Source organism: Polyergus mexicanus, unplaced genomic scaffold (assembly GCF_030449975.1).
Source record: "Polyergus mexicanus isolate NDT 795.1 unplaced genomic scaffold, iyPolMexi1.0 SCAF_7, whole genome shotgun sequence".
Taxonomy (NCBI): Eukaryota; Metazoa; Arthropoda; class Insecta; order Hymenoptera; family Formicidae; genus Polyergus; species Polyergus mexicanus.
In genome coordinates this window covers 2,760,773-2,781,661 of record NW_027223327.1, presented here as the reverse complement: position 1 = coordinate 2,781,661, position 20,889 = coordinate 2,760,773, and the positions used below count along the sequence as shown (strand labels likewise).

The window sequence follows — 20,889 nt, the reverse complement described above, 5'->3', positions numbered from 1 at the left end:
CTGTGGAAAAAATAAATGTCCAATTAAAAAGAGAAATTTTTTTCACGCGGTTTTAAATTAAAATTTAACAAGCGTTATTATACCATATTAACGAGCGTCCATTAGGTAAATATTAAAGAAACGGGCCAAGAAGATATTTATAACTTTCAAAATTTTAAATATGTTTATCTAAAATGTGAAATGTTTTTAGAATCATTGTCTGCTTACGATCAAGTCCGCCGATGTATTTCATTGTAATCTCGCAATGTCCCCAAACGGCAGACACGATAGGATGCAATTTCCTTCCTTTGAGCCCTCTAAAGGCTATTCCGAGATACTGACCGTCCACTACGAATGCTAATGTACCTTCATCCATGTCGAGGACCACTGTGAAAAAATCATATAAGTTAAGCTTGTGTGTGTGTATTATACTATACTATAAGTACATTAATAAAGTATAGTGTATTTTATACAATAGTAAATCTTATAGCAAAAATCTTTCTCCAATCTATAAGACACACTTTATGCTTATCTCTGATAATTCAGAAATTCTCGTGCAATTATGCAGAAATCGCTTACCCAAAAATTTGTCAGGAACAATGAACGTTTCGTCGGGCTTAAGAAGGGCCGGATACGTTACACCGTTGTTGTTCCTCGAATCGTGATAGAGTTTGTTTCTACCCAAATCCCAACCCCAACTAAGTTCATTGTTGCCCACTAGACTCTGATAGCCAACGCTATGAAGCGGCGCATCCGCCGTGGCGACTCCAACCACCGCGTGCGTACCCCGTTGCCTCGTGCTCCAATAAAGCTCCCATACGTGCATGCCCTTGGTGTACCCCACTTTCCCTCGTATGCAATCTGTACTCTGCGCGACTGGGTGTCGATGAAACGTCAACTTATCGTCCTCCTGGAAAGAATAATGGAAATCGAACGAATTAGAAGTATTCGACTGGAAGCAAAAGTTGCCTTCAGAAGTATACTTTACTTTAAGGGACCCTTAAGCCCTTACGTTTGAAAATATCAAACACATAAATCAGTTATATATACAGCGTTACTTCATACCTTGACGAATATATTTAGGCTACGATCATCGGCGTTCCAGCTGTGATGGACCTGGGTGTCTCGCGAGGCAGGCGGCATATCCAGGAGTACGTCGAGACGCGCCGGTCTCGCGAAATCCTGCGCCAGCTCTCGCGGTACCACCGACCGCGTGTACGTCGTATTATTGCCACCGCCGACGCCGACCCCGCCGCCGGCTCCGGCACCGCTCTCCCGGCTCATGCTCTTCACGCCGCCTGTAAAAGGGAAAAAATACGTCTTTACAATTTTCATGATGCACTTTATGAATATAAGGTGATAGCTGAAAATGAAAATATTTTAATCGATGAGATATGTATTGCCTTATTAAAATATATAATTCAATAATATATATATTAGCAGTCTCTATTAATGTGCAAAGTGGAATAAACGACCGAATTTGATTCTAATTTTTAATTTTTCGTAACGTAGGAGAACGTTAGTAGGAAAAAATGATACACATGTAGGTGGGAAAGGAGACGATTATTTTTATACCAAAGACAAATCGAGAACGTATAACAAAATATTTTCGTGAAAGTCTTCCGTTTTCGAAAACGCAAATCGATCAAATACGCCGAGTGACTAAAGATTTTTTTTTTTCATTTCTTTTTTTTCAAATTATTATTTCTATGCGCGTTCGTATTTGTATTTGTAAATATTGTTCTTAAAAATGATTTGACTTTTATCAATTTTTACAATTATACTAGCCTATTCCGGTTATTTGTTTTTAATCACGCTTTTTATCGGCGAACGGAAACAACACGATGATAAAAAAAATACATCAAAATGTCGTTTATTTATTTTAGCCAGTTTGTATGCATTTGTATGTGTGCGTTGCAAGAAATAGAAATATTAATTTGTAGAAATCAAATATATGTGCGCTCTTGACGGATTTTCAAAAATAAATTTCTCGTAAATTAAATCTCGATAAACACGAAAAAAATCATCTTAGATTTCCATCTTATTTTTATACTAATAAATCTTTCATCTTTCTTCAATTGTCAAATATGATTTATCGTTCGCCACGTGTACAAAATCTCGAACGACGGTCATGGAAAGATATTTTCTAAAAGATGCTCTCTTTCAATAAATATGTATCTATTTATTTGCAATATATCCAAGAAATAAAAATCATAATTCAATGCAGGTAATATTTAAAACATTCTATCTTACATAATTGGATTTCTCTTATTAATTTATAATTTATAAATATAAATATATTTTTATAAATATTTTTTTTATAAAAATATATCTATAAATATAAATAAAAAAGCGCATATAGTTTCACTAAAAATAAATCTTGTAAAAATTCGATGAAAATATTATATTACAAAAATACATATACATTATAATGTGTTACACGTCAAATCACGCGTAACGTCAGTAACGCGTTGTTTCAAAGCATTTTTATACATTATATTAAAAGTAGCGGGATACACGAAAAAGTTATTGGAATATTCCCTGCATTTCGAAGAGTACCGTACGTTGCATTGATAGATTCGAGAGATTATTATCAGATATTTTCAACAATGTATGAAAAATAACGATATCGTGAAAACGATATCGCTGGGCGAAAATAATGCAGCCGTTTCCTCGATAGACACTCATTCGAAATTCAGATATCGTCTGCGAGGCGGTATGGTTGGATACCTGCTAGGAATGCGATGAATCAGAAGATTCAGCAACGAAGCAGACATACAGGGGGAGGAGAAAGGGGGGAAAATGGGAAAGAATGGGATACAAGAGAGCAAGAGGGAAGGACCGAGAGAAATAATGGCGGGTCCGGCGGTGAGTTTCTCGAGAATTTCGGGCTGACCCGCACGATATCCTTGGTTTATTTGCCCCGGCAGCTGTTCCCGCGTCTCGAGGGCTCCTAGGATTCCGGAGCGGAGGTCTCAAAGGGTCGTTCGTGCCTGAAAAGGCACGAGGGGCACAACGATAGAAAAGGGGCCCTTTCACGACGGCCCCGAAGTGCGTCCGAGACTCGGAGCAGACCGACATATCCTTCCATCAGGTCCTTCCTCCCTTTTCTTTCTTTTTCTTGCCCTCCTCTTCGTCGTCGCCTTTGGCGTTTCGGGTTGTTTCAATTCGTGTTGAGCACAATGCGGTCTCAGATCATAAATTTCACGGTCGCAGCTGAGCCGTGGAATTGGTCACGGTTTACGATATCGATGAAAAGAAAAACCACCACGTAAAATACGTAAACTCGTCGTTATTTGTTGTCGACCATTTCTCGGAAAACTCAGGGAAGTTCTCGGAAAAGCGGGAGGAAATCCGCGTACGGAGGTAGGGAAATTTCTTTGCGAGAAGAAAGGGAAATTCCGTGCCGTCTGATCCTGGGTTTCGAATTCTGAGGCTCTTCTTAGGGGCAATGGAGGAGAGAAGGCCGAAAGTTAAAAAGAAAATTGTTAAAAGAAAATGACGAATAAAACGAAGAGATTAATAGAAGCGACGATTATCCTTGGAGCGGGAATTGTCCGCGCGAGTCCCGTGAGTCCCTTAATGAGAATTGTTGTACACAGTAAATAATTAGCCATGACTAGGTCATTACTTCGCGGAGGAACTAAACCCCGACGACGATGTAATTTAACGTATGAAAAATTAAAGATGGACAATTCGAATAACGACCACGCGATGAAACGAAGAGAAGGAATTTTTTATCAATTGTTTACGCACCTTTAGATAAAACCATGTATCTTTAAATATCGCATATATTTTTTTCATCTTTGACGCGCGTCATTTGATAGACTCAAACAGCAAATATTACATATTTTTTTTTTTTTTTTTTTTAAATATTTTTCCTATTTAATTGCTTCGGATTTGAAACTTTTATTTGATTATCCGACATGTATATTTAAATTATTTCTTTTCACAATTTATTTTATTCCATATGTTAGATTCAGTTACGTTCGACGACTCCGTTTGAAGTCACGTCTATAAATCGATGACGACATACAGCCGGCTTCTTACGAAACCGGATGGAACCGTTGAAGAAAAATAAATTCTTCAAGTTTACGCGACACATACGTAAATCGTAAGTCTGTACGAACACTCTGCTCGCGTCTAGTATGGCGAATGAGTTCCGATGATAAAGGCGTCTCGTTCAGAATATAAATCAGATCTTGGAAAGGAGAGGAGAGAGAGGAGAGAGAGGAGAGAGAGAGAGAGAGAGAACGATGAAAAGCAAAGTTATTTAATCGATAGCCTGGTACTTCCCCTGCGTGTACTTTCCAATTTTGTTCACGTATAAAAAAAAAGAGAAACATTTATTTGACATTTACATTATTTTTTTATAATTATTATTTATACCTATAAATCAATAATTAATTATTATGTTTCATTATCTATAAAAATAATTTGTTTTGAAAAAAATTATGTTACGAGATTTAAATAATGTTATATCATCGTGCAAGTTATTTTTGTAAATTTTCTTATCTTTCAAGTTATCTCTCTCATAGCTAACACAGTTATCTTCTGCCAGTTATATTAAATATTTTCCATTATCTTGACAGAAACGTAAATATGAGATTGTGAGTTAGATAGCACCAAATTTTGAAAAGCACGCTATAGGAGAAAGGCTTGTCCATCTTGAGGGAGCAAGGTGTCCCGCCTAAAGGACCTGTTCCAAGCTCTACCTGAGCAGGTAAAATGAGGCGCGGTCAAGGACCTTGACCCTCGATGAACGCTTCACGAGGTGAGTTAATCCGAAGAACCTTCTAGCTTCGCACACACATAAGCACGCATACGAGTTCCAATCCGTTTATGAGTGGAATTTACAAGCAGTGTGGCACACGATCATTTAATATATGTCGAAGAAAAAATGCGTATGCAATCCAAATATATTAGAGAAGCGCGCTTTATATACGTATAGTGTTTACAAACTAATTATGATCGTAGATATAAGATACGTGACTGCGTGTAAGTAAGCCAGACTTAGCAACGCAATAAAAAAAAAAAATTATGACATTTAATAAGTTAATTAGTAAGAAATCGAGAGATTAGTGTTCAGGTTTTAATTTGACAGTTTCTAGATAGAATCTTCGTCTCCCTTTAAAGCAAATGAGAATAATATTTTGTTATTATTTTTACCGCATATTTTCATTTAAGCTTCGTATTAAAATTGTAAAGACTGAAATAATATAGTCCATAATTATAATAATATACTTCATATTGTTTCCAACATTTATTATAATTCGAGATTGGTGGCTATTGTGCATAAAACCGCCTCCACAGATCAAACGAACAAATATCAGTGGAAAAGTCATAATTTAATTAATAATTTTATAAAAAATAAATTCATAAAAAATTTATATAAAATTATTTAAAAAATATTAATAATTAACACGTTTCTTCATGCTCGTTCGTTTAATATAGAAGTCAAGGTAAAGTCTAGATACTGTTCTGATTTTAATAAAAAAATTGTGATCAGAGAAAGTGCACTTTATATGTAAATATTTTTGAAAATTGATTCCGTCATTTTAATAATAATAATAATAACAATAATAATAATAATAATTTAAAAAAAAAGATCAATTCTACTATCCGACTAGAAGAAACAATTCATTCATTATCCTTCGTCAAATTGCCGAAATGTACTCATCATATCCGATCGAGTGTAGCTTGTGACTTTCATAGAGTCTGACCTGAAATCTTTTGACCCATGTTCATGCCCCGGTGGTGGGAGCGGTGGTGTGGGTGATGCCGATGGTGATGGGGATGGTGACGGTGTTCCGTGCACTGCTTGCTGGCAGGCAGTTTGTGCCTGTGGTGTCTGTTGCCGCAGGTGGTGGTGGTGGTGGTGGTAGTCGTGGTAGTCGTGGTCGTGAGGTGATGATGATGGTGATGGTGGTGGTGGTGATGGCCGGTAGTCGGTGGTGCAGCAGGCACCACGCTACCGTCTATTCCTCCCACGCCTCCTCCTCCTCCTCCTCCTCCTCCTCCTCCTCCTCCTCCGACGCCGGCGCCCCTACCGGGGCTACCACCGCCCCCGCCGCCGCCGCGGCCTCCTGCAGTACCAGAACCGCCTCCGGCACCGCCAGTCGCCCCGTTTCCGCGGCTACCACCCCCGCTCACGCAACGATTCGCTTTGTACCTGCAATGCGAGAACAGAACGAGGGCACGTTAATTCGTGTGCGTTCCGAGGGATGAGGGGGAGAGAGAGAGAGAGGTAGAGATAAAGGGGGATAGAGATTGATACGCGAGCCGGGATCGATACGCGAGGAAGGGGGAAAGAGATTCTGGCCGGGGTTGATTTTCATGTTTGGCGAACCCGCGAGAAAGTTGTGTCAAATACTTATCTCGTTCGAGGATGCACGTGTTATTCCATTTGGGGCCCTGGGGTTCAAAATTGGAATTTACAAAAATTGAAGGAAAAAAGAAAGATAAAGATTAGGATTTCCAAATAATTTTATCCCGAGAAAATCTTTGCTAAATAAACCTGTAACAATGTAGGAGAAAGTAAAGTACACGCTCTATCAGAGATAGTTGCGTTTACAAGTCCATTTATGTACAATCAGATATACATGGGGGGATTGATGGTGGCAAATGAAGGCTGATTATTACTGACAGATCTCTGTTGACAGGGGGCGTTGGATTAAAGATGAGAAGATCAAAAGAACCTTCTTAAATATTATATTCACGCCTGATTTCTCCCTTTCTTGTTTTATTCCGCTTTCGGATAAATCGTCGAAAATCTCATTAAATTTTCATCCGGGATATCACGTCGACGAGAGTATGTCTCGTCTATCGCGGATTCAGAAAAAAAAGCACGTCCGAGCAAATCTCGATTAATCACGTTTCCCTATTTGCGGAACTTTGCGAAACGGATTATCGATGTACATAGTACGTAAGCGTGCAACGGAATTTCGGAAAATCGATTAATTCTTCGTAACGAATTAAGTATTATATATACGGGTATAGCGCGTTTTCGTCACGGATTTCCGTTTTTTTGCGCGTCGCCTGTTCATTCCAAATTTTTTCGGACATACGTCTTGTAAAAAAAAAAAAAAAAAAAAAAAAAAACTGCGTATGCCTCGGAACAAAAGCGTATTGAAACAGATTATTCAAATATCTATATTTTATCAATTATATATAATTTAACGTTATTCTTCATCCATTACACGATTAAAAAATATAAATAAATTAAAAAAAAAAAAAATTTTTTTTTCCGTATAATATATGTGTTAAAAAATATTAAAATAATAATTGTAAGTATAAGTGAAGATTTTATAATGTAATAATATGAGTGGGGGTGTGTGCATGCATGTGTGTATGTTTCACTCTCTCTAATTAAACCGAGCCATTAATTCCATCTTTAATACAATATCCCTACCGCGTTTTTACTGTACCTTGCGTCATTAAAATTACGCGTAACATTCAACCACACGTGAAGCGGATACGAGAGAAGTGTGTGATTTTGCGTACTGAGAATGACCGCATTTTATTCACGATAAGAAACTTGCCTTATCATACTATGTCATATTACAACGCGCGATTCATAATTCAAAGATTTTTCACACATAAAGCTTTCCTCGTTTCTTAAAAAGTATGTATTAATTTATGTGAAGATAAATATATATTAAGATATAAAAATTAAGAGAGATTAATTATTTAAAGGATTAAATTATTTAGCTTGTGAAAGCGGTAAAAAATAAACTTTTGACGCAATAATCTTAAATAAGATACGCAATTATTTCATAAAGTCGATCGATGCGATATATCCTGCCTTAAAAATTCAAATTATTTTATTTTCCTTCATGATTTTTGAGTGTTACGTTATTTTTATACAAGAAATTGGTAGCAATTCTTTCTTTTTGATTGCGATCATTCAAGAATATTGCGCGTGTATGTCAATCTCTCTATGAAAATTAGCGCATAAATCGGTATATCTATTATAATCAGAATCATTACTTCAGACTGTGAACAAAATGTGATTAACGGGGAAGCGAAAGTTCACGAGCACACGTAGAGATCCGCAGATAAGAGCTGTGACAGCGACTTTCTTGGCAGAAATATATATCGATATGCACGAACAAGCAAGGTTAGTTGTATACATGATGATTGATGATAATTTCTCACCTACTTGGAGAGAAAAAGAAAATCGCGTAAAACAAATGAAGATTATAGGCGGTACGGATCCAAACGCGATAATAGACGATTCTATGCCAACGAAATATGATGGATATATATAATTTAAAAAGAACATGATATCTAAATTTGAGAAAAAATGAAAAAAAAAAATATATATATATATATCGATGAATCTTATAAATTTTATTTTTTTTTTTTTTGCTTCAATGCTTTTAAGATTTATTTAATTATAATCTCTCTCATCCTTTTTTCATTAAAACTCGATGAGGGATGATTTGATGAATTTTTGTATATGAATTGAATTTCTGATTGATTGCACAATAAAAAATAGTCACACTTAATTATTTTGACATTTAGTATTGCATGCAATGTCAAATGAGGATGGGAATAGAGCTAGAGAGAGAGAGAGAGAGAGAGAGAGAGAGAGAGAGAAATGAAAGGAACTACCGAGATGATTTTTTTCAATCCAACGATCTTTCCTCAAGCCTGTGATATAACGTACGCTGACCGTAACTCGATAATTCGTCGTATCCATGTCGTTGTGTTGACTTCCGGTCGCGGACACCGGACATTGGCATCCTGAATCCGGCCGATTCGGTTTCATTCGCGATAATCAACGCCAGGAAAAAGGAACTTGCTGCGGAAATCCGTGAAAAATTTCGCTTACGCCTCGGATAAAAAAAGTTGGATCCGCATTAAAGTCTCTCTTTTTTTTTAAACGATTTATAATTCGTAAAAAAAATTCCGGACGGATGTTTACAATTTCACGCGTTGCATATTTGAATGTATGTGTGTCATATGTAATATTTATATCAATTTCGTATGCGTGTGTTTTAATCTTGCTGCCTTGATGAATTCTCTACGTTACACGACACACATATTGGAATTATAAATAGAATTCTATCGGGAATTAAAGATCGTTTGAAGCTGATTTTACACAACCTGTGACTCGCGTCAAAATTCAAAACAGAGAAATCTATCTATAATTTCAAGCGCGTGTGTATTTTGTACATGTGTGTCCTATTTCTTCAATTTTCTGGGTTTCGTCTGTATTATGCAACGCATAAACTTGTAAATAGAAGTTTATAAATATTCTGTCCTGAATATATCGCCGCAAACTATAAATCATTTATAAAAGTAGCTTTTAATCGCGCCAAGAACCATATAAATCTAAATTGCCCCAATATATTCATACGACGTGCTCCGATATTAATTGTGTTAAGGCGGAAGAGAATAACAAAATTTCGAGATCGAATTTGCCCAAGTTACTCGATGAGAAAACTGACAATCTTCATAGAAAACGATATAAAAATTAAATTCGCATTCAAATCCTAACATGATCAATATTACTTGTTACAATCAAGAATCAAAATTGAAATCGACAAGTGATAAGTGGCATTGAAGTGACGACTCACCAAAACGAGAGTGGAATCCGTGCAAGTTACACCGTAAAAAAAAAAAAAAAAAATAAATAAATAAAAAAAAATAAAAAAACTTTCTTTCAGACACCCAGTTCTAAAAATTCAGAAAAGAACGTGTCTGAATTTTTAGAAAATTTTCTACAGTGTAGATAACGTTATCACGTGTGCATCCGTCGATAGTCCAAACCGTACTCATTTGCCAGTTTCCATCCAGTACTTTTAGTACCTTGAGCCTATATTATTATTATTTTATTGCGCAAGTTAATTGTCCTTTGACAGTGATTTGATAATATAAGCGCATTAGGAGCGTAGTTAGCGATAATTATATCAACGACAGTAGCCGCCGCGATGTAGACGGCTCGAAGAAACTTTCTGTTGGTTAATCGTTGTTGTTTGTTAACAAGGTCGTTTAGTGGATAGCGCGATGTTTCGCCATAAATTCGTTGCGCCTCGTCGACACCTGTATACTCGTCAGAGCTCTCGGTGTGAAGTAACTAAATATATTGGCATATCCAGCGCGTGTTATTTCCATCATCTTTTCAGTAAACACTGTATAATTCGCGGAAAATATTTTTCTTTTTGCTTCCACTTTAATCGCGCGAGAAACTGCAATTTAGTTCGCGCTAAATTTTTAATCCTTATTAAATTTTCCGATTGCAAGCTTCAAGAATTATAGAAATGTGAGATATACGCGTATAAATTTAAAATAGTTGTTAATGTAATTAATATATTAAAAAAAAAAAAAAAGTATAACTAAAATATTGGATCCTCGATTTATATAATTCGCGTTTAATAGCGCGATTTTTTTTTTTTTTTTAATGTATATCGAGATGTGTCAAATCGATCATTCTTTGAGACGGTGATCGAGAAAGGAAATGTTTAAAGATACAAGAGTATAAAAGTGTATAAAAATGGACGCTCCAAATACCACCAAGGCCTCTCGAATGCCTTTCCAAATAAATTGTGAAACATTCATAATTAATCATCGTTAAGGCGAATGAATAAATCATTACGATCGTTGCCTGTACAGGAAACGCGGTCGAGAAACCGCGAATTTAATTTCCCGCCATGCGGAAAGTAAATGAGTAAGATGCCCTTTGAGCCATATGCGTGGGGGGCCGTTCGTGGCAAAATCGTCGTCACGGTGCTGACCGCTGTAGCAAAGCGTTTCATTTGCAGTCCATTAATGGCATTTATCTCTATTAAACGCGGCGAACAACACGACGATATTGCGTTTGAGTGAAACGAAGAGAAAGTACTGAAATTGTGGGAGGAGGAGAGCCCGGGGAGGGATGGAGGGGGGGGGGAGGTTTCCTCATCGCTTGTGTGAATCGACTCGATTAAAATATTTGGGACAATAAACAAAAGCATTTGTTGCGTAATTGCTTCGACAACATCGCCGATTACATTAACATGAACAATGACTGTATTATAATAAATTGATACAATTCGTCGTATACTTCTTGTTTTATTCTTTTTGATTTTAATTGCCACTGATAAGATCTCAAGTTGAAATTTTTTAGTAGGATGTATTATATGAATAAGAACAATAAGAGTTTAAGCTTTCGTCACAGATTATGAAAGAGAGCTTTCTCGCTGTCAAAATCATGTTAAAATTTTTGTTAGAAAAAGAGATTAATTTAGTTGAAAATTTTTCGGTTTTTTTTCTTTCTTTCTTTCTTTCTTTTCGAAGATAAATTGTCACTTAGTTTTATTCATTGTCAAGAATCAAATATTTCAAACATTTCTCTAAAAAACATTCAAAAAGTCTTTAAAATTAATTTGTATGAAAATTCAGATTTGCTCGCCACAAAATATACACTCGGTATGAAAAGGGCAAATTTAATTCCGTGCGTCACGGAGATTCGTTTCGAGAGTAACCTCCTACGAACGATCTGGACCTAAGGACATTTGATTTCGAGACGAAATACGAGAATCCGTTCGGCGGGTTTCGAACGCTATGGAGGCACCCGACCGTCGGCGGTATTGATCCGCGGGGGTCACCTTTGCCCCACCTCGACACGGGACCAACCTCCCCAAATCCACCCCCGTCCTGCCCTTCAGAGCCCCTCGCCACGCGAGTTCTCACGAACGACAGGCGTTACCACAAACTCCTTCCTTCTGCAAAATAGACCATTGAAAATATTCCTGGCAAAAATCCGAGTTGCGTCAGGATTCTCTCTCTCTCTCTCTCTCTCTCTCTCTCTCATTTCGTAATAAAGAAATCCCTTAGAAGAGCGTTGGATTAAATCGAGTAGGGCATAAAGACGTCTAACACAATGTTCTTTAATTTTTAATTGTTCCATATTTTCGTTGGCGACAAATTTAATTGATCCAAGAAAATTCCAAGGGAAATATATACAAAATTCGACATATGTCACTCGAGAAACAATTACAGATATCGCACGCCATGAATAATTTTTCATTCCGAAAAATCTAACAAAATAATATTTTTTCGAAAAATCCTGACTAATATAATTCTTTTTTCAAAAATTTTTTTTTCCCGTCTCAGTGAAGAAAGATGTGGATTTCTCAAAAAGTCTATGCAGCTGCGACTGTTGCAAGGCTCTGCACGCTTGTATGGCGAATAAATATTTGCCAGGAACGCGCGCATGGATGATGGTGAGAGAAAGAGCGAGAGATAGAGCTATCGCGTTAATTGTTAATTTACAAATTCTCGCGTGCTCGTTCGGTCGCGGTCACGTAAATATTTAGCGTGCACAACGTCGATGTTTCATGCAACGTTTAGCTTAACACTGCGCATCGTGAAATTCACATTTTCACGCGCCCAGCAAATGTATCGTAATGGTTCGCGAGCACGCTTACAGTGATTAATTTGTCGATTAATATTTATTTCAACAGATATGTACGTTATTACTCTCGTTCATAAATATTAACGCGCAATCTGTTTCGCTTTAATTCCCTTCCTTCTAGCACTTTGAATTTATAAAAGTGTTATCTTACGTTTCTAAATTGAATAAAAGTATGAACTCTCTTACGTGGAAAAGAAAAAAAAATCTTCCCAAGAAAGTAAGAATGTTGAAATCTTGTAAAAAAAAAAAAAAAAATGTCCTAATTTCTCAGGATTTTTTTATTCAAAATTCCAGGAACAAAATATATTTTAAATATCGTTTCATGCAAGTTCTTTTAAAATAAGTTATTTTAATTGCGTGCGTTTTTTTTTGCTGATATTTTTTATTTTATTAAAAGGAAAAACACAGAGCTTAAGTTTCGAGTAATAAATTTGCAAATTTACTCAAAATTACTAAATAGCTTTCGTAAAATAAACATTTTTCATTTGCATAACATTTTCACTTGCATAATATTTGCATTTTTTTATCACTAAAAATTATAATAAAATATATATATATATATATATTTTTTTTTTAAATTCCCTGAGAAATAAAATTACACGAGAATTCCAGTTTTCCCATGTTTTTTCAGGGAGTAGACACTCTAAACTAAATGAATAAATTATCTGCACAAATATTTAATGATTATCATCATTAGACTATCCCATTAGACATCCTCTGCGAGCGATTATAGCAATCTATGGCATTGCCATTTATTAATAAACATATATAGGAAGCGCGTCGGGTCACACCCGCAAGAAGAGCACACGGATTTAGAGCAATCATAATCATACGTTCGTGTGTGTGTGTGTGTGTGTGTGTGCTGTAACGTGGCTCGATGTAATCTTCCGTTGCGTGGCTCGAGACATAATCTTCCGTGATTACGGTGTCGCGCTCTCAAAGGGAGACGGGATATTTCGAGACGATTATCGACGACGCACGGTGTACAATATACGGGGTCCGTAATATGGATTTTTAACCGGATCCTCCGTCGGGGCGACTCCTTTTTTCCGAAGTGATAGAGTGATCCCGTATCGACATTGAGGAAGACTCGCGTCGAGGAAACGGCAGGATGGATCGACCAAACATCGCCGGTTGCCTCATCACGCACGGCACCGCCAAGAGGCATCTCATCGACAAACCAGTTGCCAACCGGTACTAATAAACTCTAACTATATGGATGTCAATTGCGTTCAATGATACTGAAACGATGCGTAATGCGTCGCCGTTGCTTCGCCGGCGATGACGTTAAAACAGGGATCATCGCGACAGTTTGCGGATCCAATACGAAAATTACGCATGTATATTGAGAACAAAATGATGAGATGGAAAGCTTGTTATTCGATAAAAAAATGTTTTAACAAATATATATAATTATTTAAATATTAAATTATTAATTAGTAACAAAAACACTTTTTGTACGTTTGAAACTGGTTGTAGCAAAATCTATGGAACGTACAACAATCATTTTGATCTCATTTGAAAGATAATTTAATTTTCTACAACCTTTGTTTCGGTATTTTTTGTTAAAAGACGCACATTTCCATGATATTTGAAAAAATGTGTAAAATAATCACCATTTCAGAGGTTTCTGAGCGATAACTTCTTAGGAAAGCATTTTTCGACCCATGTTTATAGGAAAGTTTTTATTCAGAATCAAATTTCCTGTAAGATCTCAAAGTCTGGCTGAAACGTTCGGGGCCACCCTGTATATATATATATGTATATGATATATATAATTATTAAATATATATAATATAATTATTTCAAAATTTTGTAGCAATATATTAAGGAGTCTTTATCAAAAACACCAGATATTTTTATTTATTAATAGATTCTTTTGTCAATTCAGGATCAATTTTTTTCTGGCGAAATGTCGAGGCATCAATAAAATTAATAATTTAATAATTTAAAAAAAAAGTTATACTTCAGGGAGTCAAACAGATGACACAACTTCATTTTTAATTAATTTCAGCTGGAATTTACTTTAATAGAATTTCGCTGTAAGAAGTTTAATTATAAAGATATATGTTGCAAAAAATCGGAGAAGTGCGATAAAAGATAATTTCGACATTTTCCTTGAAAAAGAAAAAAAAAAGTCAACTCTAAATTGGCTAAAGAATTTATTAATCGATAATTCTTTTTTTCGTGACGTTTTCTCTATGTAAAATAATTATATTTTTATATAAATTTTTCTTTTTTTCTCAAAGAGAGAAATCTTTCAAGAATAAGTATCAGATATTGATATCAGAACTTATCGTACGAAATATTTATTTTTTCGCTGGAAAAAAAATTCCGGATAGACTATATCGGTTCCGTTTTCAACATCGACGATTCGTTGGCGCAACCGGCAACTAATAACGTTCTCTTTACACTTAGCAGTCGATTTTAGTGCGGCACAGCTGACGACTTAGCCGTTCGTCAGCACCTGTTCGCCAGCTGCGACGATAAAAGTTCGATAGAGGCGCGTTCGTACAGCGCACGTACAGTTTCTCTGGCAAAGTGGAGTCTTTTGTGCCCGAGCCTTCTTTTACTCCGACGTGCTTTGGCTTTTTTTTTTCTACTACAAGTTTCGCCACACCCCGGCGATCCGCAAACGCGGCGAGAAACAATGGCCCCGACACGGTTTGTGAGTCCTATATGCGTACGTATTATAATCGGGTCGGTTGCCGCTTTATTTCGGCCAGCGCCGAAAACGGTCAACCACTGCGATGAACAATAATTTCTCTCGGTACGAATCCCCGTCTTCATCATGTGATCGATCCATTGAAAGGCGACGGAAAAAGCGCCGGAGGTATCGCAAACGATTGTTCACGCTGCGAAATATTATCGCGCGCGTTGATTGCGTTAAGTGTGTGTGTGTGCGACGTCGGTGAAATCAATTAAATCTGATAAAGAATAACAAAATTTGAAAATTGTTTTACCCAATCCTGCATTATCTATCCTGTATGTCACCAATTATTAAATAAAAAAAGCTTTTTTTTTAAATTGCATTTTGATTGAATTTTGGTTCGAGATAAAGAGAGGGGGAGAGAGAGAGAGAGAGAGAGAGAGAGAGAGAGAGAGAGAGAGAGAGAGAATCGCCTACTCATACAAAGATATATAATATAAAAACTATGTCCGATGAATTTTGCGGAGAAAAAATATAATATAAAAAAAGGACCGGAATATTATATGAATTTTGTTCATATAAATTTGATATAATATCTTTCTGAGAAATTTTAGAGAAACGTGAAAAAAATGATTCCCCCATATTATCGATCATCGTGTCTAAGACTCGCGATTTCCTACACAAGTCCTTCAAAATCCAACGAAATCATCGCCGACAATGACCGTTCTCTCTTTCGTCTCGACGACGAGCAGAGCTGTACAATTCAGTCGATTATTAGAGAGATGCCGTCCCTGAATTCCAATGTAACGAGCAGCTCTCGGTTTGATCGAAGTCAAATATTAGAGCGGCCGTTACGGTGGCTCCTTTCGGCTTTCGATTCTCCCAGCTCCGCGATCGGTGAGATCATCTCGGATTCGCTTGGCAACGCATTTAGGGCCCGGGATCGCTCGGGTCAAGCATGAGAGTCCTCGCGTCTGCACCTCGCTTCTTTAGCACTGTGATAATTATCGCTGTGTGTGTGTGTGTGTGTGTGTCTTTCTTTCTTCGTCTTTAAAAATGTCTTTTTTATTTATAGGAGAAAGCTATAGGGAATTAAGAATTTTTTATGACTCGGACAAGATAGTTATTATTCGAATTCTGCATTTTTTCTTGCGTTGCAAGCTCCAAGTAATGCTACTTTAATTTTTGTCCTTTGATAGACATATATATATATATATATATTTTTTTTTTGTTTTAGTTTAAATGTAAATTTAAATTTATTTTTCACCCCATATTCTTTCTTTACGCACAAGTTAAGTTAACAATCATTTAAAATATTTCTGAAGTTGAAAAATTAGCACTGAGAGATTCTCTTATTTATTATAATTATTTATTATGATATTATTTATTATTAGCACTGAGAGATTCTCTTATTTATTATAATTATTTATCATAATATTATTTATTATAAATAAGAAATAAATATTAAAATATTCGTTATCTTAATACACGATTCATGTTAATTTGTCACATTATACGCGCGTATTCATTTTGTATGCGTGCCTTTTCAATGGTCCATGAGAGAGACATGCTCCATTTTATTATCGCTTCCGCAGTTCCTCGAAGTCAATTATATGAGAGCATCTGTCTTCGTCTTGAGGGAGGCGCGTTTTAAGGATGGGGGTTACCCGGGTCAGACGAGTCTCTCATTTACACGCTTGTCCTCTGTCCTCGAGCGTCGCGCTCGCAGACAAAGATGACAGATGACAATTGTTGCAACATATTTATTTTATCGCGGCCATATCAATCCATATCAGTCGTAGAGCGTCATATTACGTCACGCACGCACGCACGCACGCACGTACGCACGTACGTAGCCCATTTGCTATTTACATGAAATATACATGAAATTGAAGAGAGTCTAGGAAGAAATAAAAATTCAAGATTTAAGCAAAGCTTGTGTACATGCATAAATATTTCCACATTTTATTCACATATAGATGCAGTTGTGGGGAAAAAAAAAAAAAAAAAAAAAAGCTGCTTTCGATGTAAGAAAAAATTCTCTCGCTCTCTCAGGTACAGACGTATTTGTCACGCGATCTATATAAATAGCATCAGCGGGACGGAAATCTAAGCTTTGTTGAGTCTAGTATAATGGCTCGCGGAGGGGAGGGGGGGAGAAGAGAAGGGGACAGGAATTTAATAGCCTCGTTAAAATTACACGTGCCGATTTATGTAAACAGGAATGCTCCGAGTCCCAGTTAAAGCTTCGGTGGCGGTGGGGGGGGGGGGAGGGGGGGGGAAGGAGGGTAAGGTGAGATAATCGTGTGATTTAGAGATAATACCTGGTCTCTCTCTCTCTCTCGCTCTATCTCGTTGTAAAGTAACGCACAAGATGCGTGTACACCGTAGCATGCGCGGCGTTGATGGGGTTCGCGTTGCAGATAAACGACAGGCGTTGTATGAAGATAAACGACACCCGCTAGAAGAAGATATTTCACGACGTTTGCATGTGCACGCGCCGAGATAAGGTACCGTCTCGAGATTAGTTGAAGAAGAAGCGTTACGACTTTATTCTGCATAGAGAGAGAGAGAGAGAGAGAGAGAGAGAGGGGAGATGCAAGGACACTCCTTCCAACAGTCAGCCTGTCAGTCATAAGATCGTTCACGCGCAAAAGCGATCAATTTAATTCGCGGAAAGAAAAGCGCTAATCATTCCAAACGTAACTCACGCGTAAAATGAACTTTCGTACGTCAATATCAAGATTAAATTAAATTAAATTTGGTTTAATACAAATATTAAATTTTAAATTCTGCCCCATCCGTCACTTTGATCTGCTGTCACGGCTATTAATAAAATTTCAACCTTTTTGTTTTTTTTTTGTTTTTTGATAATATAATATAATAATATTCGATCATAAATCATGAAACATTGATTCCTAGATAATCGCCACGATAATTAAATATTTGAATGTAGTCTCTTTTTGAGTTTCTTTCACTTTTATTTTTTATTAGATTTAGAAGGAGTTTCTAGAAGATTTTCAAGAATTTTCTATACAATTTTAAAATGAAAAACATCTATTAGCATATCTCTCCCTCCCTCCCTCCCCCCCCCCCTCTCTCTCTCTCCTTCAGTCTTTCTCTCTATCTCGAAAGAATGCGTTCAAACAAACGCGTGCGCTCGCTCCTGGCCGTTGTTAGGCAGACAGACTCCCTGCCTTCTCCGCTTTGTTCATCGTCAAGGTCTAGATCAGCGTTATGCCGCGAGTGGAGGAGCGCGTTTCGATCCTTTCCTTCAACCACGCGATCGCCAACTCGACTCGACGACGCGACTCGATCGCTGGAGCCCGATGGCGAAATCGGGAACGGCGGCGGGGAAGATTTCCTCAAGGTCTCGTCGAAGGAAAAACGAAAGGCGGGAGAGCAGCCTCTCTCTCTCTCTCTCTCTCTCTCTCGCGCGCGCATCTCCTCTCCTTCGCACACGTGCGTTGTTTTTTTCTCGCACGCACGCGCATCGCGGCACCTTTTCGCCACGGTGAGGGGACTGGTTGTCGGAGACGACGTCCTTGGAGGGCGCATGCTCCCCCAGGACGCATAAGATTACGTAGAAAATCGCGACGCGATTTTCGTGCTTTTGTCAAAGAGACAGGAAAATTCTGAAGGGAACGAACTAAGATTTATGACGTGGAGAAAGTCGATACAATTACTGGCAAGTGGTGAGAAAAAGAACGAAGTTCATTATTGAGAATTTTGCAAAAAGACAAGATAAATGAACAAGAAAAGAATTAAAGTCAAAGAGAGAAAGAAAAGATGGAGAGAAAAAAAAAAATAAGGAGATATCTCATTGGCTGTTTTCCCTCTTCTATTCCAGTATTCTAAAATCTCACTATTCTAGCTTCTTTAAAGATCTTTCGAGGTGTAGCTCTAGTAGAAGAAGGAGCTCTTGCTTTTCAACACGTGTATAAGAATTCAAACCTGACGAAAGAGAAAATTGCACGTGGGAAAGGTTAGATATATATGTAAGTAGGTTACTCGTTCGTTTGCATTATAGAGAAACAATTTGATTTGCATAAAATATAAGAAAACCGGGAAAGATTAATGAAATTACGAGAGGGAGATCTGTTAGCGAGTGAGCACATGTGGTTAATTCAATGATATCTTTCAAAATATTCAAAAATATTCTGAGAGATAATTTATTATTGTAGCTGTGAAAAAATTATTAAATAATCGCAAAGTATTTTTATAAATTTTTCTTGTATAGTTATATATCCACGTGTATGTGTATGTGTGTGCGTGTGTGTAATGACGGTTATTCATTTACGGTTATTCGCCGAGAGAGTTGCTGAATGCTGATACAAGAGGAAAAGTTACAATTATCTTATACAATTCAACTAGAACTGTTGGCGCTAATGGCACGATGCATTCTAGGGTGAAGCCTGGACTAAACTCATCGTAAGAGTTATTCAAACATACATTAAGCGTTAAAATAATTAATTACGATAAACGCAATCGCGTTAAATGATAAATGTTTATACATTTATACATCCAGTGATTATACAGTCTATCGCTATTAATTATTCTGTCATTATTTAATAATTTAATTGTTACATATGAGTGCCAAGATCATTTACATCTTAACAAATATATATATATATATATATGTATATTATTATTACAAATATAAATTTATATATTCTTTTTTTGTCATCTGTATATCTCAAAATAAATTCTATTGTTTTTATATATACAAGATGTCCCAAAGCACCCTTGACAACGCTCGTGAGCAGGTAAAGCAGAGTAAACTGAACAGAAAAGTCCTGTACCATTTTTTTCTATAACGCTCAATAAAGGAGTGTATATATAAAAAATGTATAATATATATATATATATTTATATTCGTTGCTAGAGAAAGTTTTTCGAAGGAAATAAGTTTGTCGGGAGAGGGGAATCCAGCCTATAGAGAGAAAAATCGTTATCATTTTCTTATCGAATGACGAGCACGACGACGGTCGCAGCGGTGTATCAAACGCGTTTATCTCTCGACTGGCGCCTTTCGCTTTATTACAGTGCAATACGCATCGTGGAGCGCCGACGTGGTTCAACGACCCGATTTCTGTGTGTGATCTTGCATGGCCTTGGAAGACAGGCCGGATGTTGCGAGACTGACAAAGAGGTTTGGCATCACGACGAAAGTTAGAGAGAAAGAGAGAGAGAGAGAGAGAGAGAGAGAGAGAGAGAGAGAGAGAGAGAGAGAGAGAGAGAGAGAGAGAGAGAGAGAGAGAGAGAGAGAGAGAGAGAGAGCCAACGAGCCGACGAGCAGCTCGTGAAAAGTTGGAGGCTGCCATCGGCTTCGTGCAACATCTGAACGGGCCGGTTCTATTGGCCAGCTTTGAATGGAATTTCGACCCGGCTCTTCCGAAATCTAAGATTCGAGACACATATTTCTCTCTTTCATCATCTTTATATTTTTAAAAATAAATTCTGCGTTATTGTGTTAAAGTGTATAAATTATTTTGGACCTTGCAACAGCAGTAAGATAATGACAAAATAATTTTAATTGTACAAGACTGTGATCAGCGAGCAAAGTGCATATAAATATTTATCATTTTGATCATAAATTAATATTTTAATAATTAATTTATAGTTGAATATAACTCTCATAAATTGTTTATTCCGAACTTTACGCCAATGGACACGTGATATTTTTAAATATTAAATATATGTAATTCGTTGATCGTACGAGATATGTTAAGGACAAGAGAATATTGTACAACGTGAGAAAAAAATGCCAAGTGTACCATATACGTGCTTTACAAATACATGTATGATGCTCACAGAAATTATGAAGTCTTAGTACTCTGCGTTGATACCACTGCTT

The 20,889-nt window shown here is 36.9% G+C and overlaps 1 protein-coding gene across 1 annotated transcript in view; it reads right to left on the bottom strand.

The window, feature by feature from the left end:
• Positions 1-20,889, bottom strand: part of LOC138935216 (uncharacterized) — a 139,497-nt gene that overhangs the window by 5,317 nt on the left and 113,291 nt on the right. Inside the window, exons 3-6 of the mRNA XM_070299670.1 lie at positions 5,703-6,151; positions 1,045-1,277; positions 559-889; positions 208-366 (exon numbers count right to left, since the gene is read on the bottom strand). Of these exons, the coding sequence (XP_070155771.1) occupies positions 208-366; positions 559-889; positions 1,045-1,277; positions 5,703-6,151 (1,172 nt within the window). The remainder of the gene's footprint in view (positions 1-207; positions 367-558; positions 890-1,044; positions 1,278-5,702; positions 6,152-20,889) is intronic.